We start from the raw sequence: 16,080 nt of genomic DNA on the forward strand, positions 1-16,080 counted from the left end.
GTCGTCGAATTACTGTCTTCATTGCGAGTTTCAGCGTTTCCAGGATTAAACAGAATATTACATAGAAGCAACAAAACTAAAGGATGAGGTACTTATTTGGAGAACTAATCTAAAGATGAAACTTGCTTTTGTAAGATGTTACGCTTGACATTTTCAACGGGATGTACAAGTTAAATTGGCCATGCCTTTGAAGCGTCCGCAAAGAGAAACAAACAAACAAAACTCTGCATTTGCATCCCGTCCACTCCCGTGGTTTCTCAGATCACATCCTTTGAGAAAACAATCACGTCCTAAAAGATACTTGAGGGCAAGAACACAAATCCACAGAATTAGGGCAAAATCCCCCACGGTCCCACAAGGCCATTTTCAAAGCAGACGCTTAAAGAACTTAGGGAAGTGGTATCCAAAGATCATTTACCATTGTAGAACCGCTCAGAGTTCTGAAGAACCGGGTCTGCTTCAAAGGTGAGGAAAAGCCGAGACTGGCAAATTTAGTCATGAAACTCCTACTGTGGCAAAGAGTCCTTGGTTTGCGGATCCTTGTCCAGTTGGCGCTGTAGGCAACCGAACGGAAGGTGTTGGTATCCCTGACGACGTCGCTAGGAAAGGGAAGGCCAGCGCAGGTGGGCTGTCCATCCTGTGCTCAAGGTCCTCCACTGTATGAATAATCTGCCTTGTTGTGCATCACGAGCTTGTTGTCTACAAAGTAGAAACTGTCCGACTGTGTCTCGTACGGATGAAGGATCATCTCCCGAACTGCAGGAGGGGGAGGGGGAAGATACAGAAATCAAAATTAACCACGTAGCCCTACTGAGACAACGCTCTGCACTGGGTTGCCGTTACCTTTAATAGCGTTGCCCAGATAGCAGCGAACTCTCAAGTGAGAAACCAAGAACAAAACAGGAACCAACCCAAACCATTCATGGACAGCATCTTTTAAAGAGCTCAAACATAATCCGAATACATTAAGGCACCACTCTCAAAGTGTAAGTGTTATACCTAGCCTCCAAACAATATCCCTCTAGAGTTTGGGGCTTGGGGGGGTTTGTTTTTTTGTTGTTGTTGTTTTTTAAAAAAAAAAAGTGATAAAACAGCAAACTCCAAAGAAATTTGTTCTGGTGTGACAGTGCAGCAGCGCATCACTGTGTTTTCCACAGACTGTAATATTAGTGCTGACATACATGATTAGGGGTTGTGAAGAATATAATTTCGCACGGATCTAGTGCTCCTGCTATTGTATCTTGGCAGAGAGGAGAGGAAATAGAAGTTATGTTCACACTAAAACTAAAACCTCTCAAACTATCAACATAGCACATCAAACAGAACACAACATTTAAGTCACCCATTTATTGTACGTCTTTTTAATCCTAGGTTTTTTTGTTGGTTTATAACACAATTATCTTTTTTCTCCCTGACACTGAAGCTTCCCTTTTATGGATTAAAAAAAAAAAAAAAAAAAGCGCGCAACCATCCGGTGCGTGACAAGATACACGCTTCTAGAAAACAAAACCTGTATTAACACAGACACAAAACTACCTGGAAGTATTCTACCCCACCCACTTTCTACAGACCGCTCTTAAGAAAGGGCTTCTTCAAAACACCTTAGATTAACATCCCTGTGCGGTAACCCCGTAATTAAAGAGAGCTTACTGAGATCCTCGGAGAGCTGGGGGAATTCATAGATGTGCTCACAAGTATTTTTGCTGCTGGGGATGCAGAACCCAAATTCAAAATCAAAACTCTTCAGCAACTGATCGCGGAAGTAGTGCCTCTCGATCATCCGGAAGTTATTAATGGGTTTGTCCCCTACTGTGAATTCCACCCTGAAAAAGAAGGATGAGATTGAGATGAGCTTTCTTCCTGAAGGAAGATTTTCAACCATTCCTGAAAGGTAGAAGAGAGCTCTTCTAAAAAAAGCCGAAAATCTAAAGCAACGGTACTAACCCAATTATCATTCCCTCTTTTTCTTAAAGCGTGCTACAGGGACACAACACAGCATTTCTAATCGTAGATTATACTGTATTTTGGTTCTTTTACCTCAGAAAAAAAGGCCACGCAAGACAATTTTACGGTCTTAACCTCATCTTCGGTGAAGACAACTATACCCGATAGGCACCTCACTAGATGTCCCTCATTGCATTGGATTCTTTATAGAAGTTATGTGAATTCTTCTGGTGGGTACTAAGAAAAGGCCAGGTCTACAGAAAAAGGTCTTTCTTCTGTTCCTGCTTTGTAGGTGATAAAGGGGGACAGGTTTCAGCCAGCACTATGCTCAAGTTTCTCTTACCAAGAAGCATGACCTCTTGGAGAGAGAGAGGTACTAGTTACGTACCACACGCTATGAGTAAGCCAGGAAGACACTGTTACTTGTTTGGCACAAATCAAAAGTTGGGTATTGACCATTTTAACCAAATAGTGGCCAACGAGGTGCTCATTGGTACATAACTTCAATTTTTCTTCCAAAACAAAATCTAAAAGGGGCACATCTTTAAGGTTAGCAGGAAACGGTGACGTGTGACCTTGCTCTAAATGTATTCTCTGACAACAAATTTCAGTTCTTTTTCATGATAACCAAATGCTGAATTTTAATCAAGCTCTCGAAAATACTTTTTTTCCTTTTTTTAAGAAAAGCTACTGTACATCGGTTCTTATGAAATACACATTTGCTTCTGAAGGGATCTATCAAACCGCGCTCCAACACGAATCCAAACTAATGATCTCTGTACGCCTGAATTGAAGAGGTTTGTGCTGGAAACTGACGCTCAATTATAGTGTTACGGACTTAATGACATCGTAGCAATGGGCATAGAGCTCTGGATTAGAAAAACAAAGACAAGAAAGAACCTGCCGTATATGACCCAATATCCTCCCAAAACCTCCCAGTAAAGACAAAGCAGCCCACCAGCCTGCTCTCTGGAGGGTCGGAAGAGGAAACGCAAGCCGAAAATTGCATCTCCCCATGCATGGTATTTAACAGCGGATCAATCTGTAGTTAGTAGTAAGTTAGTAGTAATAGTGTAGTTAGTAGTAATCACTACTAACTTTTACTAAAGACACAATACGCGCTGTCACCTGTATCACCGTAGCCATAACTTTGGCCTAAAGCTTTACAGAAAGGTACTTCAGGTGTCACGTTTTGGTGTGGTTTATTGATGGATGGAGGCAGTACTACCAGGCATGTCAAAGACCGTTCTGCTACATAAAAACGTCAAACATTCCGCCTGCATCTGTAGATTAATGTTTTTGGGCGGGAACGCAATGCGGAAGGCCGCAGACACGACTTCCGAAGGTGGCAGAGCCTCTGACAAACCATAACATGCAGAAAAGAGTTGGAATATCTGGGTAGTCTGTCCACCTTATTTTGCCCCTTTTAGCATTAATCTGTTCAACGCCATGCCTGCTCCCGAGGTAAATAAACAAGCTAAAGGGTTGGAGAAAGGAAGGCATCCAGCAGCGATGTTTGGAGATCCTCATAATAACAAAAGATCCCTATTAAATCACCTTCCTGACAGGATCACCAAGACACACCCACTTTTAAAAAGATTTCAGTTGTTTCCTGTACTAGAAAAAGTAGCACAGAAGCAATTACTTACGTGGCTCCCACTTGCCGAAGTCTGAGAAAAGCTGGGGTAAACTGATAGCGTACAAACCGTCCAGCATTGGGGTCGATGTCCTTCTTGTCGTTGTGTTCACGTTCTGGAAAAGCGCAAAGTAAAGCTCCGTCACAGTCGTCTGAGAAACAGAAACCCAGTGAAAATACTTGCAATCACACTTTATCCAGTCATATAAGCCAGGAAACTGTTCTGAGAAAGCCTGATGATGTGCTCCCCCTCTCCTACCCTCTCCGAGGCATCCACTACTGGTCACTCAGGGACAGAGTATTACAAGAGGGGCCCTTTGGTTTAATGTTCTTCTTATAGAATCATAGAATGGTTGAGGTTGGAAGGAACCTTAAAGACCATCCAGTTCCACCCCCTGCCCTGGGCAGGGACACCTCCCCCCAGCCCAGGTTGCTCCAGGCCCCGTCCAACCGGGCCTTGAACACCTCCAGGGATGGGGCAGCCACAGCTTCTCGGGGCAACCTGTGTCAGGGGCTCACCGCCCTCACAGTGACAAATTTCTTCCTAATATCTAATCTAAATCTCCCCTCTTCCAGTTTAAAACTGTTACCCCTCGTCCCGTCTTCTGGAGTGACTTACTGCTCCCACCTCCCACGCAGGATCACGGTGTGACCCAGAACACGCCGTCTCACCTGAGCACGTCTGGTTTGCTACCGCTGAGCTACAGAAAACTCCCTCTCCCCTGCAGGGAGATGGGGAAGATGAAAAAAAGAGTGCTTGATCAGGGAAAGAGCAGTTGCCCTGGGTTTTTTATTACAACTGGCAACAGGTAACGCTTTGGTAGTTATGAGCAACACCTAAAAATTATGAAGAAAAAAAAAAAATGCAGATTTTCAGTTTGTCTGATTTGTCTAGTTTCTCCCCTTTGGAAACACCATTTTCCTCCCTCCTGAGTGAGAGATGTTAGACCAACAGCTAAACTATGTACGGGGGGACTCTAGCTGATGAGCAGCCAAGAGAGGAGCACGCGGTGACCTCCTCCTCCGCTCCTGTTTATGACATCCATCTGTCCTTTCTCATCACAGATGGCAATCATGAGAACACAGCAGCAACGAGGTCTGTTCACTGTGTCGGTACAGAGGGACACCTGAATAGTCTTTCTGCTGCAAGCTGGGACTCCGCTCTTGCAGTCGAGAGCATCTCCTATTTTTGGGGACACGTATTGAGTAAAAGGAGCGGGAAAAGGCAAAAGGAAGCGGACGTTCACACTCGTTTGTGCATGAAAACAGTGTTTTGTGGGTATGCTCACCTGAAGCTGCTGGTTTGGTAATTTCGAACAAGACCGTGCCAGATTCCATGTCCCGGATTTTGAACCTGGTGAAGTCTATCTTGTAAACATTTTCCTCTGGAGTGCACAAATAATCTGCAGGGGAAAGCAAATTTAAATGAAGGCTGCCCAGAACCACCAGGTATTACTCTTTGGAGGTGACAACCAGCAGCAAGAGCAGCCTAAACGCATCTCCACTACCTACTACTACTTCGTTTAATCCAAAACTGATGTCGACGAAGACAGTCCCAGTCCCGAACACCCACACAGCCGTGCTTGGATGGGACAGAGAAAAGGCATCTCTCCCCCAGCACACGGAGGTCATCACCTTTTTCCAACCCTGTGCCAGCACCTTCTGCATCCATTTCCCCTCCGGGTATTGAGAATAGTCAGCACCTCCATCAAATCCCAGCCTTTTCGGTGTAAGAGGCTTTGCCTCTTTTAAAAACTGCCCTCTGGCAGAACGCGAGTGCTAAGCAGCTTTGCGAGCACTAAGCCTGCACTTAACTGGAACAGGAGTGTCCTCCCTTGTGCCGCCCCCCCCTATCTCCGGCCCTCCCCAGACAAAGGATGGCCTCTTCTCTCCACCATGTCCCATGCAAGGACTTCTTTTCCTCGGCACTGAAAATGGTGGTGAAGCCTTTCCCGTGTATTAGGAAACCGGTCTGGGAACAGAGCCCTTCGCGGTTTCCACCGGAGTCAGTATCTTTGGGATAAAGTCGTCGTTTCGGGCTTCAGCCTTGCTGTGCCCCGAGAGAGCTTCCCAGGCTGGGTCTCAGCCTCCTCTCTGGGGAAAGGGCAGCGCTACTTCATTTTCGCGGCACGTAAGAGCAGCTCCAATAACTTACTTTATCCTGACAACTCTAAACAAACGTTGTATGTGTGCGAGCCAGGTCAGCTTTTGAACAACTGTGCACCTGCCTGTTGCAGGGGACTTGGTTTGGAGGTTCTAAGGTGAAAGTAACACTGGGAACATTCTAATTCTAAGCCCTTTCTCGGCTACTAATTCCTGCTGACAGTCTGAGTTAATCACTTATTTCTGTCTGCTTTCCTGTTTGTAAAATTCAGATGCACCCATCCACCTAAGGCTTACTCATTCATCGACTGGACAAAAACAAGTTAGAGCGTACCCAGAGATCACACCTGCCCGTTATGACCCCTACTTCAGCCCCGGTATAACAAATCGGGCGCCTACGTTATGGTCGGGGGTTACGGCTCACGGGCAGCGGTTTGCACATCCCGTAGACGGGAAGTTCATAAAAGATGACTGCGGTGCAGCAAGAGCACATCCCAAACGCCGCGCGCTGCCGCTCCCAGGCAGCACGGCTCGCGTGCTGGGATCTGTAATTACGGAAATCGGGTCCCTCCGTGGTGAGAGACAAAGCTCGCTCTGGAAGATTGCTCCTGGGCGCTGCTGACCGCGAGCCGCACATCTAGCGCCCGCCCTTTCCCAGGAGCCTTTTATTCTTTGTAAACCTCCTTAACTTGGAGAACTGTCTGAGCGCTCGCTGGTCCAAGGGGCAGAGGTGTTAAACGTCCTCTCTGGACAGTTTTACTGCTCTCCATCGTCACCACCATACGGCGAACGCTCGAAAGAATGGGCTTTAAGAGAGAGGGCTGTGCTGGAAGCATCTCCGGCATTCGGCAGGGAGGTTTCTCTTTCTGTCAACACAGCACAAAGGAAGACCAACAGCAGCACCCCGCTATGAGGAAGAGCAAGATAGAAGCTCAACCTTTTTACTGCCATGAGAAAATGCAAGCCTAACTCTTAGAAAAAATAGCCTAAGAACTGCTCAAAATCTTCTTTTCTCTCTCTAACAGAAACAGGACAGAAGTTTAAACCAACCCCTTGCCTTAAGCCCCGACGCTGAGCAATCCTCAGGTAGACGTCCCGCAATCACATCGGCCAGCCCAAACCCTTAGCCCATCCCACAGCTTCCCCAACTCCAAGCCGCCGCACACAAAACGCAAGTCGACGGCAGCGGGCACAGCCTCCCGCAGTCCCGGCTTCGCCTCCCTCGGCCCGCGGCCACGCTCGGACCAGCAGCTCTCCACCATGGCGAGGGCCGGACCAGGACAGGCTGGTGGTCGCCTGGGAGCCCGGGACACCTTCCCTACAGCACGCAGGCAAAGTCTGAAGCCGGGTTTGTCTGCAAGTTAATTATTAAGCGTTTTTCCCTTCTGCAGAATTCCTGCCCATCCAGCACCATGGCAACAGCTTTATCCCCCTCCTTGGCAGCAGCGTTGCTGCAGTAACAGTGTCCATGACTCATCTGGAGGAGAGGAGCGCCAAGCAGAGCCACCCAAGAGGAGTAAACCCCGGGCAGAATCCCCACCAGGCTCCTGCTCATTGATGTTTGCACCCCTGCGCTATATTTTCCAACTCTTTTTTGCACAGAAAATATTTTAAACCGTTTTTCTTTTTCTTTTTCTTTTTTTAAAATCAACATGCCAGCATCTAACTGGATGACATCTGGGAAGATTAGCTGCCAGAGTACTGCAATCAAGTGTTTTTTCCTCCTCTGGCAGTGCCCGGTCTCCTAGCATGGCAGAAAAAAAAAGAAAAAAAGAAAAAAAGAGAGGGGGGGGTGTGTGTGTGTATATGTGTATATATATATATATATATATATATATATATATATATATATATATATATATATATCAGTCTGTATTAAATTTTCTTGCTGCAATTCCTGTTCAAAAATCAATCAAAGTAGCCACGTGCTGTTTTTTCCCCCTGTACATAACAGAAGCCCGCGGCTACACTGGCAGGTCTTACTGGGAATGAGCTGCTTGCAATTGGCAGATCCTTCTGCTTAGCCGAGCACTGTCAAATTTGCTAATCTCATCCCATACATACTTATTTTTAAATTACTGTAGGGCCCAGTTGCCCACACTTCCGTGACGCACTTAAATGTATCATCTGCTTTCATTATCCTAATTCACCGTCACCACAACTTGGGGAATAGAGGCAGCATCCATGTCTATTTTAGTTAGACATAAGGCAGCTCAAACCTCCATCGAGTGAAGCAGATCATTACAAGAAAAGGGGAGTTCTGGTCTCTCAGGACAGAACATTTTCTTATTTCTTCCACTTCCCCCGAAGCAGGCCGCGTTATTTCCCGTCAGGAACCAAATAATCACAATACACCTCCGAAGAAGCCCTCAGTACTCGCCCCACTCGGGGCTGACAGAGCTCTGAATGAGGGATGGACACATCAGCAGCATCTTAGGAAACCCAACAGATTGGCTTTTGTCCTGAAGTACCCACATTAAGGAGTGCAAAAACAGGTCACAAAAGAGGAGCATTTCCTACTCCTTCCTAAAGCCCAGTGAACCGCCATATCCCAGACCCAAACTCCTCCTGGAAAGAGTGCACCAACCGAGTTGAACTTGTTCTCAAAGCAAAGAGCAAACTTGTCCAACCTGCCCGATCCCAGCATCAGCTGCTACTTCTCACTCACCCATCGCTATTCCTGCAGGTTCCCCTGCAGCTTCTTTCCCATAATCTCTGTCTCGTGCCCAAAGATGCGCAACTCCCCACCATTAGAGATATTTTCTACCTTAAGACCTACCACGGTTTTGAAGAGTCTGGAAGCACAACTAGCACCACCGTGGTGGTCTCAGGAAGCAGCAGAGGCGATGGACCACCTGAGCCACACACAATGGATTCCTTCATGAATTCTCCTATTCCCTTAGTGTGAAAAAGTGCTTAAAAAAAAAAATCCAAACCCACCCCAAACAGCAATCTGTAGCAAGGCATTCATTAAGAGGTGTCTAGCTTTATTATCAGAAACCGTGGATGCTCATTCCCTGTTTACAGTTCTGAGGTGGTACCTCTGCTGTCCAATCCAGTGAAAAGCCGGTTCTCATCCGAGAAACCTTCCTCCCTTCCCAAAAACAACCCAGATTGCAAAAGAAAGGGGCAAAACAGCCTCCGCAATGACAGCAGACACTGCCCATTCTCTTCTGAGCAATGGTACACCGAGAACCCTGGTGCGTATTTCCAGCCATGTATTTTAGCGAGCGGCTGTTACAAAGGAGCACAAAAGGTGAGGGATAATACAATTGTCGTGGTCTGGTAGATAACACAAGAAGAAAGCTAATGAAGGCACTTTCTCTTCCTGCCCTCTCCTTGTTATTTCGGTTATGCAACGGATGAGATTAGGTGTTTGATCCTCCTCAGAGAAAGCTAAAAGTCCATCCTATATTTTCAGATTTCCTTCGCAACCACCCCACCAGGCACATTTTATCACCAGGAGTTCATGGGAGCAACAGGGTTCGCGCTCCTTCCGAGATCCCTCCTCCCTCTCTGCCGTCAGCAGAAAGCACGTGTCCCCTCTCACAGACGTTACGGGAATTTCTGCGGTGCTCATCGGAGCGTCTGAGCTCAGATTGGGCAGTTCCTATTTTAAGGCTTTAATAGCCCACAAAGGAAAGTAGAGTGTACCTGGGGTGAGAAAGAACTCAAAGCCTGGTACTGCAAATGGGTGTAAGTCAGGAGGATGCTGTAGAAGAAACCGATGCAACAGCAGTGACTTGTAATAGGGATGTCTCTCCCCAACACGGGCAATAACAAGAATTTGGGGAATGAGGGGGCTCCTGTAGCTCCGCGGGCCTATTTCTTAACATGCATTAGCCAACAAGGTCAGAAGCTATTTTGAAGACTACTCCCAAAGACATAAACCAGGTATGAAGCAAAGACAAAGTGCAGATGAATTGCCAGGAGCTGGAGATTAGGAGATTATCAGATTGAAGAGTCTCAGGGGGAAGCGGGCAAAAATAGCACCGAACCCCGTGAAGATGCCGAGCAGTGACGCAGGACAGAGTGCCAGACCTCGAGGGGACGGCAGGGCAAGTTTCAAGCCGTATCGATACGCCCGCTTAGACAACCGCAGTGCGACTAAAGACAAAAAAATACACCATTTTTTCCCCATGCCCTCTGCCTCAGCAGTTCCAAGTTCCGTAAAGAGAGGGGCAGAGAAGCAAGCGGAGCCAGGCAGGAGCCCCCTCCATCTCCAAAGCCACGGGTGGTGGGTAAGCCAAGACAGTGGAGGCAAACAGGGAGGGAGGCACCGGCAGCGCCCCCCTCCACCCCCCAGCTCAGTAATTAGGCTGCTGTGAATGTGCCAGAGGAAAAATCTCCCACCAGGAGGACCCCATGGGAGTTTTCCTGCAGCAGCACATTTCCCGACCGACGTTGTGAATGAAGCAGAGGGGTGCCCCCCGGCAGGCTCTGAGCTGGGGCATTTACGGAGGTCCCCATTGCCCACGGGATGATGTACCCACCTGGCAGCGTGCCGTTCTGTGGCAGCCTGCTCGGCTCTTTATTTTTACTAATTTTTTTTTAGCTAGACCTTCCAGACTTCACCCTCCCACAATTAATTTGACCGTGGCCCTCCGGGCCTTGTTAAAGAAGGATGGAGCTGCTCTTCCCCCATCCCCAAGGCCTCCAAACACCTTTCCCCGCCACCTTGTTCATGCTGATGGCACTCGAAGTCCAAAACCACGTGCACAACGTTAACAAAATCGGCTCACTTTGCTCTTAACACAGGTCTAAGGCAAAGCGATCGGGCCCTGCCCAAACCCCCCAGGCTGACTGCCCCGGCTTTCCTCTAACCTTCACCATTTCCACCAGGGATGGCCCAAAACCACAACGCCGGCAGCAGAAGGAACCCACTCAGCTGCCAGCCCGGCACCCTGTGCCACCCACACACCACGTGTGCTGCCCCTGGAAGTCTTAACAGTCCATATTGTGTCCAGCTCTGAGGCCCTCAACATAAGAAGGACGTGGACCTGTTGGACGGGGCCAGAGGAGGACACAAACATGCTCTGAGAGCTGAAGCCCCTCTGCTGTGAAGAGAGGCTGAGAGAGTTGGGGGTGTTCAGCCTGGAGAAGAGAAGGCTCTGGGGAGACCTTAGAGCCCCTTCCAGCGCCTAAAGGGGCTCCAGGAGAGCTGGGGAGGGAAGTTTTACAAGGGCATGGAGTGATAGGATGAGGGGGAATGGCTTCAAACTGGAAGAGGGGAGATTTAGATGAGATATTAGGAAGCAATTCTTTCCTGTGAGGGCGGTGAGCCCCTGGTCCAGGCTGCCCAGAGAAGCTGTGGCTGCCCCATCCCTGGAGGTGCTCAGGGCCAGGTTGGACGGGGCTTGGAGCACCCTGGGCTGGGGGGAGGTGTCCCTGCCCAGGGCAGGGGGGCGGAACTGGATGGTCTTTAAGGTCCCTTCCAACCCAAACCATTCTATGATTCTGTGTTCTATATCATACTGCGAGAATGCTAAAACAACCCTTCATCAACACAACACTGAGTTGCACATTATCACGGAGCCTTGAAAAGGTCCATAATGTACGTGGTGCTGCCAAGGAAAGGAGTCACGGTGAGAGCAGCTTGACACAGCTCTGGGATATTGCTCTGCCACCAGAAATCAGCATACCAAAATGCTTTTACACATCACAGCCCTGGACAATTCAGAACAGCGATTCATTAACCTCCTCAAAAAAAAAAAAAAAAAAAACCCAACCCGAAACAGCTAATCAGAGCTCCTAATACGGTAAGTTATCCCAATTAATTGGGGAAGGAAAGGAAAAGTCATGGTCCAGGAGCAGCTTTGAAGATTGATTTGCACACAGCAGCTTCCCATTAACGCTACAGGGAAACGGGTACCAAAGTCACCCAGGAAGGGTCTGCCGTGACCGAGCCATCGAGGCAGCCCTCTGCCAAGCCGGCCTTGAGCTAAAGCTGCTAAGAGACGTCTCAGAGAAATCCGAAATGACAGCTCGGGGAAGAGATTAGCTTCAGAAATGATTAAGTGCGTGTTCCTTATTTTTAGGTTTTGTTTTGTAATTGTTTCCAACTATGTAATCAATTATTTAACCCTTTGAGTTTGCTAAAATAAAGTAAGCTTTGGAATAAAGCTTAAAGTATAAGCTTTAACCTACTATGGCAGCCAAAGCGTACAGGTGCCTGAAGCCGTGACGAGCGGGGCAGTCTCTGAGGCTGAAGCTCGCCTCGTTACGTGTCTCTCTCAAGCCCGGTCCTATTGCACCCCGGCAAAAGGGGACGGCATTACGGGGGCTGTAATATCATCTTTCTGCCGACGACCCTAACCCCAAAGATGGAGGAAGAAATTAAAGCTCCGCTTGAATTAGCCTTGCCCTGCAGCTAAGGTGGGAGTAGCACAGCGTGACCCAGCAAAGCTGCGAGATGCAGCACGGTCAAAGACACGAGGGACAGTCCCCGGGGACAACAGGTCCCAGCTCCTCAGCTGGCTCCACGAGGCACGACACGGCATTCGCAGACACCGACATCCCAATAACTGCAGACAGACTCCTCTGATCCTCCGGCTGCTTCGGTAATTAATTGCAATTTGAACCCAGCTCTGCCCCCGCTCCTTTGCTAATCACCTAGTAAGGTTTTTCCTCTTTTTGTAAGGGCGGCCGTGTGAGCCAAGCAACAAATCTTGCTAATTGCAAAGGAAACGGTTCGCTCGCCTTACCCCTCACCCAACTGGAGCAGCGCCAGCCCAGCCAAAAAGGCCCCAATATTCCGGGGCAGCGCCCCAGGTCCGTCAGGCTGGACCACCCTGGCGTGCCCTGGAGTTGCCGGAGGATTTAACATTGAAAGGACACAGCGTATGCGGGACAGTTTGCACGACTCCCCCTTTAAGCTTATTAGAAGCCCGTTAAGAGCAGAGCCCAGCTGGCTCTTCTGGCCGGTTCCAGACGGGGTTTCTCCAGGTTAGCAGGACACGGGCTTTTGCCACAGAGCCGCATCCCACACCTCCATCCTCCCAGCCCCAGACATTTAACATTCCGCCATTTATCAGCTGTACCTATAGAAAGAGGAGAAGCCCAGCCATGCCTCCTGCTGCAAAAGCCAGGGCTTTCCCGGTGGCCAGAGCAGGGCTAACAGCCTGCCCACATGCCGCCTGGGCAGCAGGCAGCATCCAGGAGCAGCAGTTTGGCTCCACAGAGCCCCAGTTCCTCCGGGGCTGAAGGGGGAGCAGATTTGCCCAGGGTATCAGGCAGCACCGAGGAGCTCGGCAGCAGGCTGAGCAAGCGCGAGGTGGCAAAGCCCGGCTCTAAAAGAGCATCTGGAAGATCAGCACGGCCCGGGCACGCGCAGGGCTGGAAGGGTCCTCCTGGGCGCAAGCACAGTGCCACTGGCAGCCACGCTAGGGAGTCCCTTCTGTAACTGGGTCCATGCTGTACTCCATACGGCAGCTGGAACTCACAGGCTGGAAGGCCATTGAGAAACACACAGGCTACTCGTGGTGTAAGCACTTCTAAACCACACGCTCCTGCAGTACCAAGCCTGCCTCTAATGTGGTTCATCCTGGGCTCAGTTTGCTGAAGCGACGTTAAGACGTGGCCAGACCACTCCAGGTCCCCAGGCAGCACACAGCTTCTCGGCAGTCCCTCCAAAGTGCGAGCTACCGTCTTCCTAGCCCATGAGTTGGCCTAGAGATGAATTATACCCAACCTGGAAGCAGACAGGATGACCAGGACATTTCTGCTGTGACCCGACCACCAACTCCCACTTCAACTTCAAACTGTCTGGAGCTCCACGACTTTGGGCAAAAAAAAAACAGAATTGCGGAAATAAGGGTGTCACGTCTGCCCCAACTCAGCAGGTCCAAGGGAGAGGTTGGAGCTGGGGTAACCGTGAACTTCTCTCCCATAGTCTGGTCCTTCCTGCTCCCTGCAGCACCCTCCGCTCGGAGCAGAAGACTGGAATGGTTTCACGCTGGTATTTTTGGCAATCTGTTTTTAAGAGCTTGCTGTGGCGCATGGAAATGAGAAAAGGCCACAGAATACCCCAAATAATCGTTATATGTTAAGGATTAGAACAATATTCCTGTACCTTTGCTCTCTGTGTTAAACCCACCAGGTGGAAAACTGAGCTTGAGAAGGGGCGCTGCAAAATACTGCCAGGTAGTAAGATACAGCACGCTCACCGTGGATGCGGTGTATACCTCTATCCCCAAAGGCATACCGAGGATTTTAAGGTGCAGAGAGCATTTGCTGGCTCCCACGGACCCAGCAGGACAGACAAGCACTTCCCAAGGGAAGGCATCACCCAGGGCTCACCGCAGCGCCTGGCTCGTTTGGCACGACCCATCCGCACCCCCTGCGCTACCCTCGTACCAACGAGTCTCATAGCAGGAGGGGAGCAAACCATTTTACTGCCTCTCACACCTTCCCTGTGCTCCAGAGCGCACCGCCCCATGGTTGGAAGAGGCAGGAGACAACCAGCTCTGCTCCCAGCCGGGCTCTGAAGCCTGGGTGACCACCTCACCCCTGGGAACGCAAGCGCCACGCACCATCCACGCTGGCCGGAGAGATGCCGCGTGAGGTCTGGGCGCCCCGGCAGCGAGGGTGCGGGGTGGCCATGTGCCTGCAGCCCCTCCAGACAGCACCGCCGCAGGCAGGGACACGCAGGCTGCCACAAAGCCAGCACGCAAAGCGCTTCAATGCGGCCGTCGCTCGGGTTCACCATCTAACCGCTGTTCCCCGGAGTATGCCGGCAGTACACTTCAGCGCCTCCCGCGCAGCTCTTCCCTGCTACAGGCAGAGGATTTCCGGGCCTGGGCAGTGAATCACAGCGCTGCAGCCCATCAGAGCATCTCAGCTCGGAGAAGGGGACCCGAGGACCCCCCGGCATCAGCAGCCCCTCCTTCAGAGGAGCCTCCAGAACCCCTTCCTGAGGGCGAACACCGGGTCCCCGCAGGGCTTTCCTCCCCCCCTGCCCCACCACACGCAGGCCCACGGGGTGGGGGGGGGGGGGGGGGGGCTGCCGGCACGCACCACCGCTCGCAGCCGCAGCCTTTCTCTCCGGGGCTCGTCACGCCGCACAGCCCTGGCCTGCGCCACGAAACCCGCTCTAACGCCACATCGCAGAGCTCTCCCAAGGCAAAGAGAGGAGCGTGGCCGGACATCCAGGCCAGCCCCCTCCTTTATCCCCCAGCCCAACCCGCTGCCTGCAGAGAGGGGACACAAAGGTTTCCAAAAAAGGCCTTTTTTGGGAGGCAGGGGGGCAGGCCACCCCCGGGTACCGCTACAGCCAGGCGATGCCGACAGGTCCAAAGCAGCTGCCCGGTCCCGACCGAGCTGTTGTGCCAAGCGAGACGAAGCCGCCAGCCGGCACGCTCCCGCGCTTGCCATCCCCTGAGGATGCTCTGATGACCAGCAGGGCTATATCGGGGAAGGGGAAACTGGGGGGGGAAGGGGAAACTGGGGGGGGGAGGGGGGGGGCTGCAGGGTGAGTCGATAGTGAACCCCCCTCCTGCCATGCTGCAGCCATGGATGCAGCCTGGCCCCCCCACACACACCCCCACTGTGGGTGGGCAGAGGTTGGGGGCTCAGCTTGGCCCAGCCCCACGCAAAGGGGCACGGACACAGGAGAGAGGTGATGGGGAGAGCACTGGGGAGCATCTCACCACTGACCTTCGACCCTGGGGGGGGGGGGGGGGGTTGGGGGGGTGTTCTACAGCCTGTGCATCCCTGGGGGATGGGGTTGGTGGGGAGAATGTGCATCCCCAGCCCTGAGCCTCAAGTCCAGGCATCCCCTGGGGAAGGTCCTTATGGTGGTACCCAGACCCCAGGGGGACAGCATCCCCGGGGGGGTGGACCCTCTCCCCTGCGGTACTGCATCCCCACTCCTCACCCCCCGGGAGGGGACACACACACACGGGGGGGAGGGGGGGAGCACCGTCTCCCCTGTCGTGTCCCACCACCCCCCTCCAAAGGGGACACAGTCCCCATCACCCTGCGGACCCGGGTCAGCCCTGGACCTCCCCTCCAGCCTCCCCCCCCCCGCCCCGGTACGCACCGCTGGTGACCCGCTGCAGCCCCAGCACGTCGTCGGGCCCGATGAGCGCTTTGCGGCCCAGTTCCTCCTCGGTCCGCGCCGCCGCCGCCGCCCCGGCCCCGGCCCCGGCCCCGCCGCTCTTCTTCACCTTCATGGCCCCTCCGCCGCCACCGCCGGTGTGAGCGGCCCCGGCCCCGCTGCGCGCCGCCGCCGGCCCCGCCGCACCGGGAGGGGCATGGCCGCCCCGCCCGCCCCGCGGCCCGCCCCCCGCCCGGCCCAGCGCCGCCCGGCCCCGGGGGATGGCGGGGGGTGGGTTTACATCCCCCCCCCTCCTCCTCGGAGTGTTCCGAGGGGCTCTGAGCACCCCCCACACACGTCG

The 16,080-nt window shown here is 51.8% G+C and overlaps 1 protein-coding gene across 2 annotated transcripts; it reads right to left on the bottom strand.

The window, feature by feature from the left end:
- Positions 1-643: 643 nt before the first annotated feature.
- On the bottom strand, positions 644-15,867 carry UNC119 (unc-119 lipid binding chaperone; the record flags this gene model as incomplete). Of its 2 annotated transcripts, none has more annotated exons than XM_082493043.1 (5): positions 644-756; positions 1,651-1,823; positions 3,594-3,696; positions 4,870-4,983; positions 15,723-15,867. In XM_082493043.1, 5 exons carry the CDS (start codon positions 15,853-15,855, stop codon positions 644-646), a joined length of 636 nt encoding a protein of 211 aa, XP_082349169.1. The 2 variants fall into 2 exon arrangements, with proteins under 2 accessions (XP_082349169.1, XP_082349168.1); XM_082493042.1 differs by having other exon boundaries at positions 3,594-3,732; positions 15,723-15,855.
- Between the last annotated feature and the right edge of the window lie 213 nt (positions 15,868-16,080).

This window comes from Vanellus vanellus, assembly GCF_965231255.1.
Source record: "Vanellus vanellus genome assembly, chromosome: 19".
NCBI lineage: Eukaryota > Metazoa > Chordata > Aves > Charadriiformes > Charadriidae > Vanellus > Vanellus vanellus.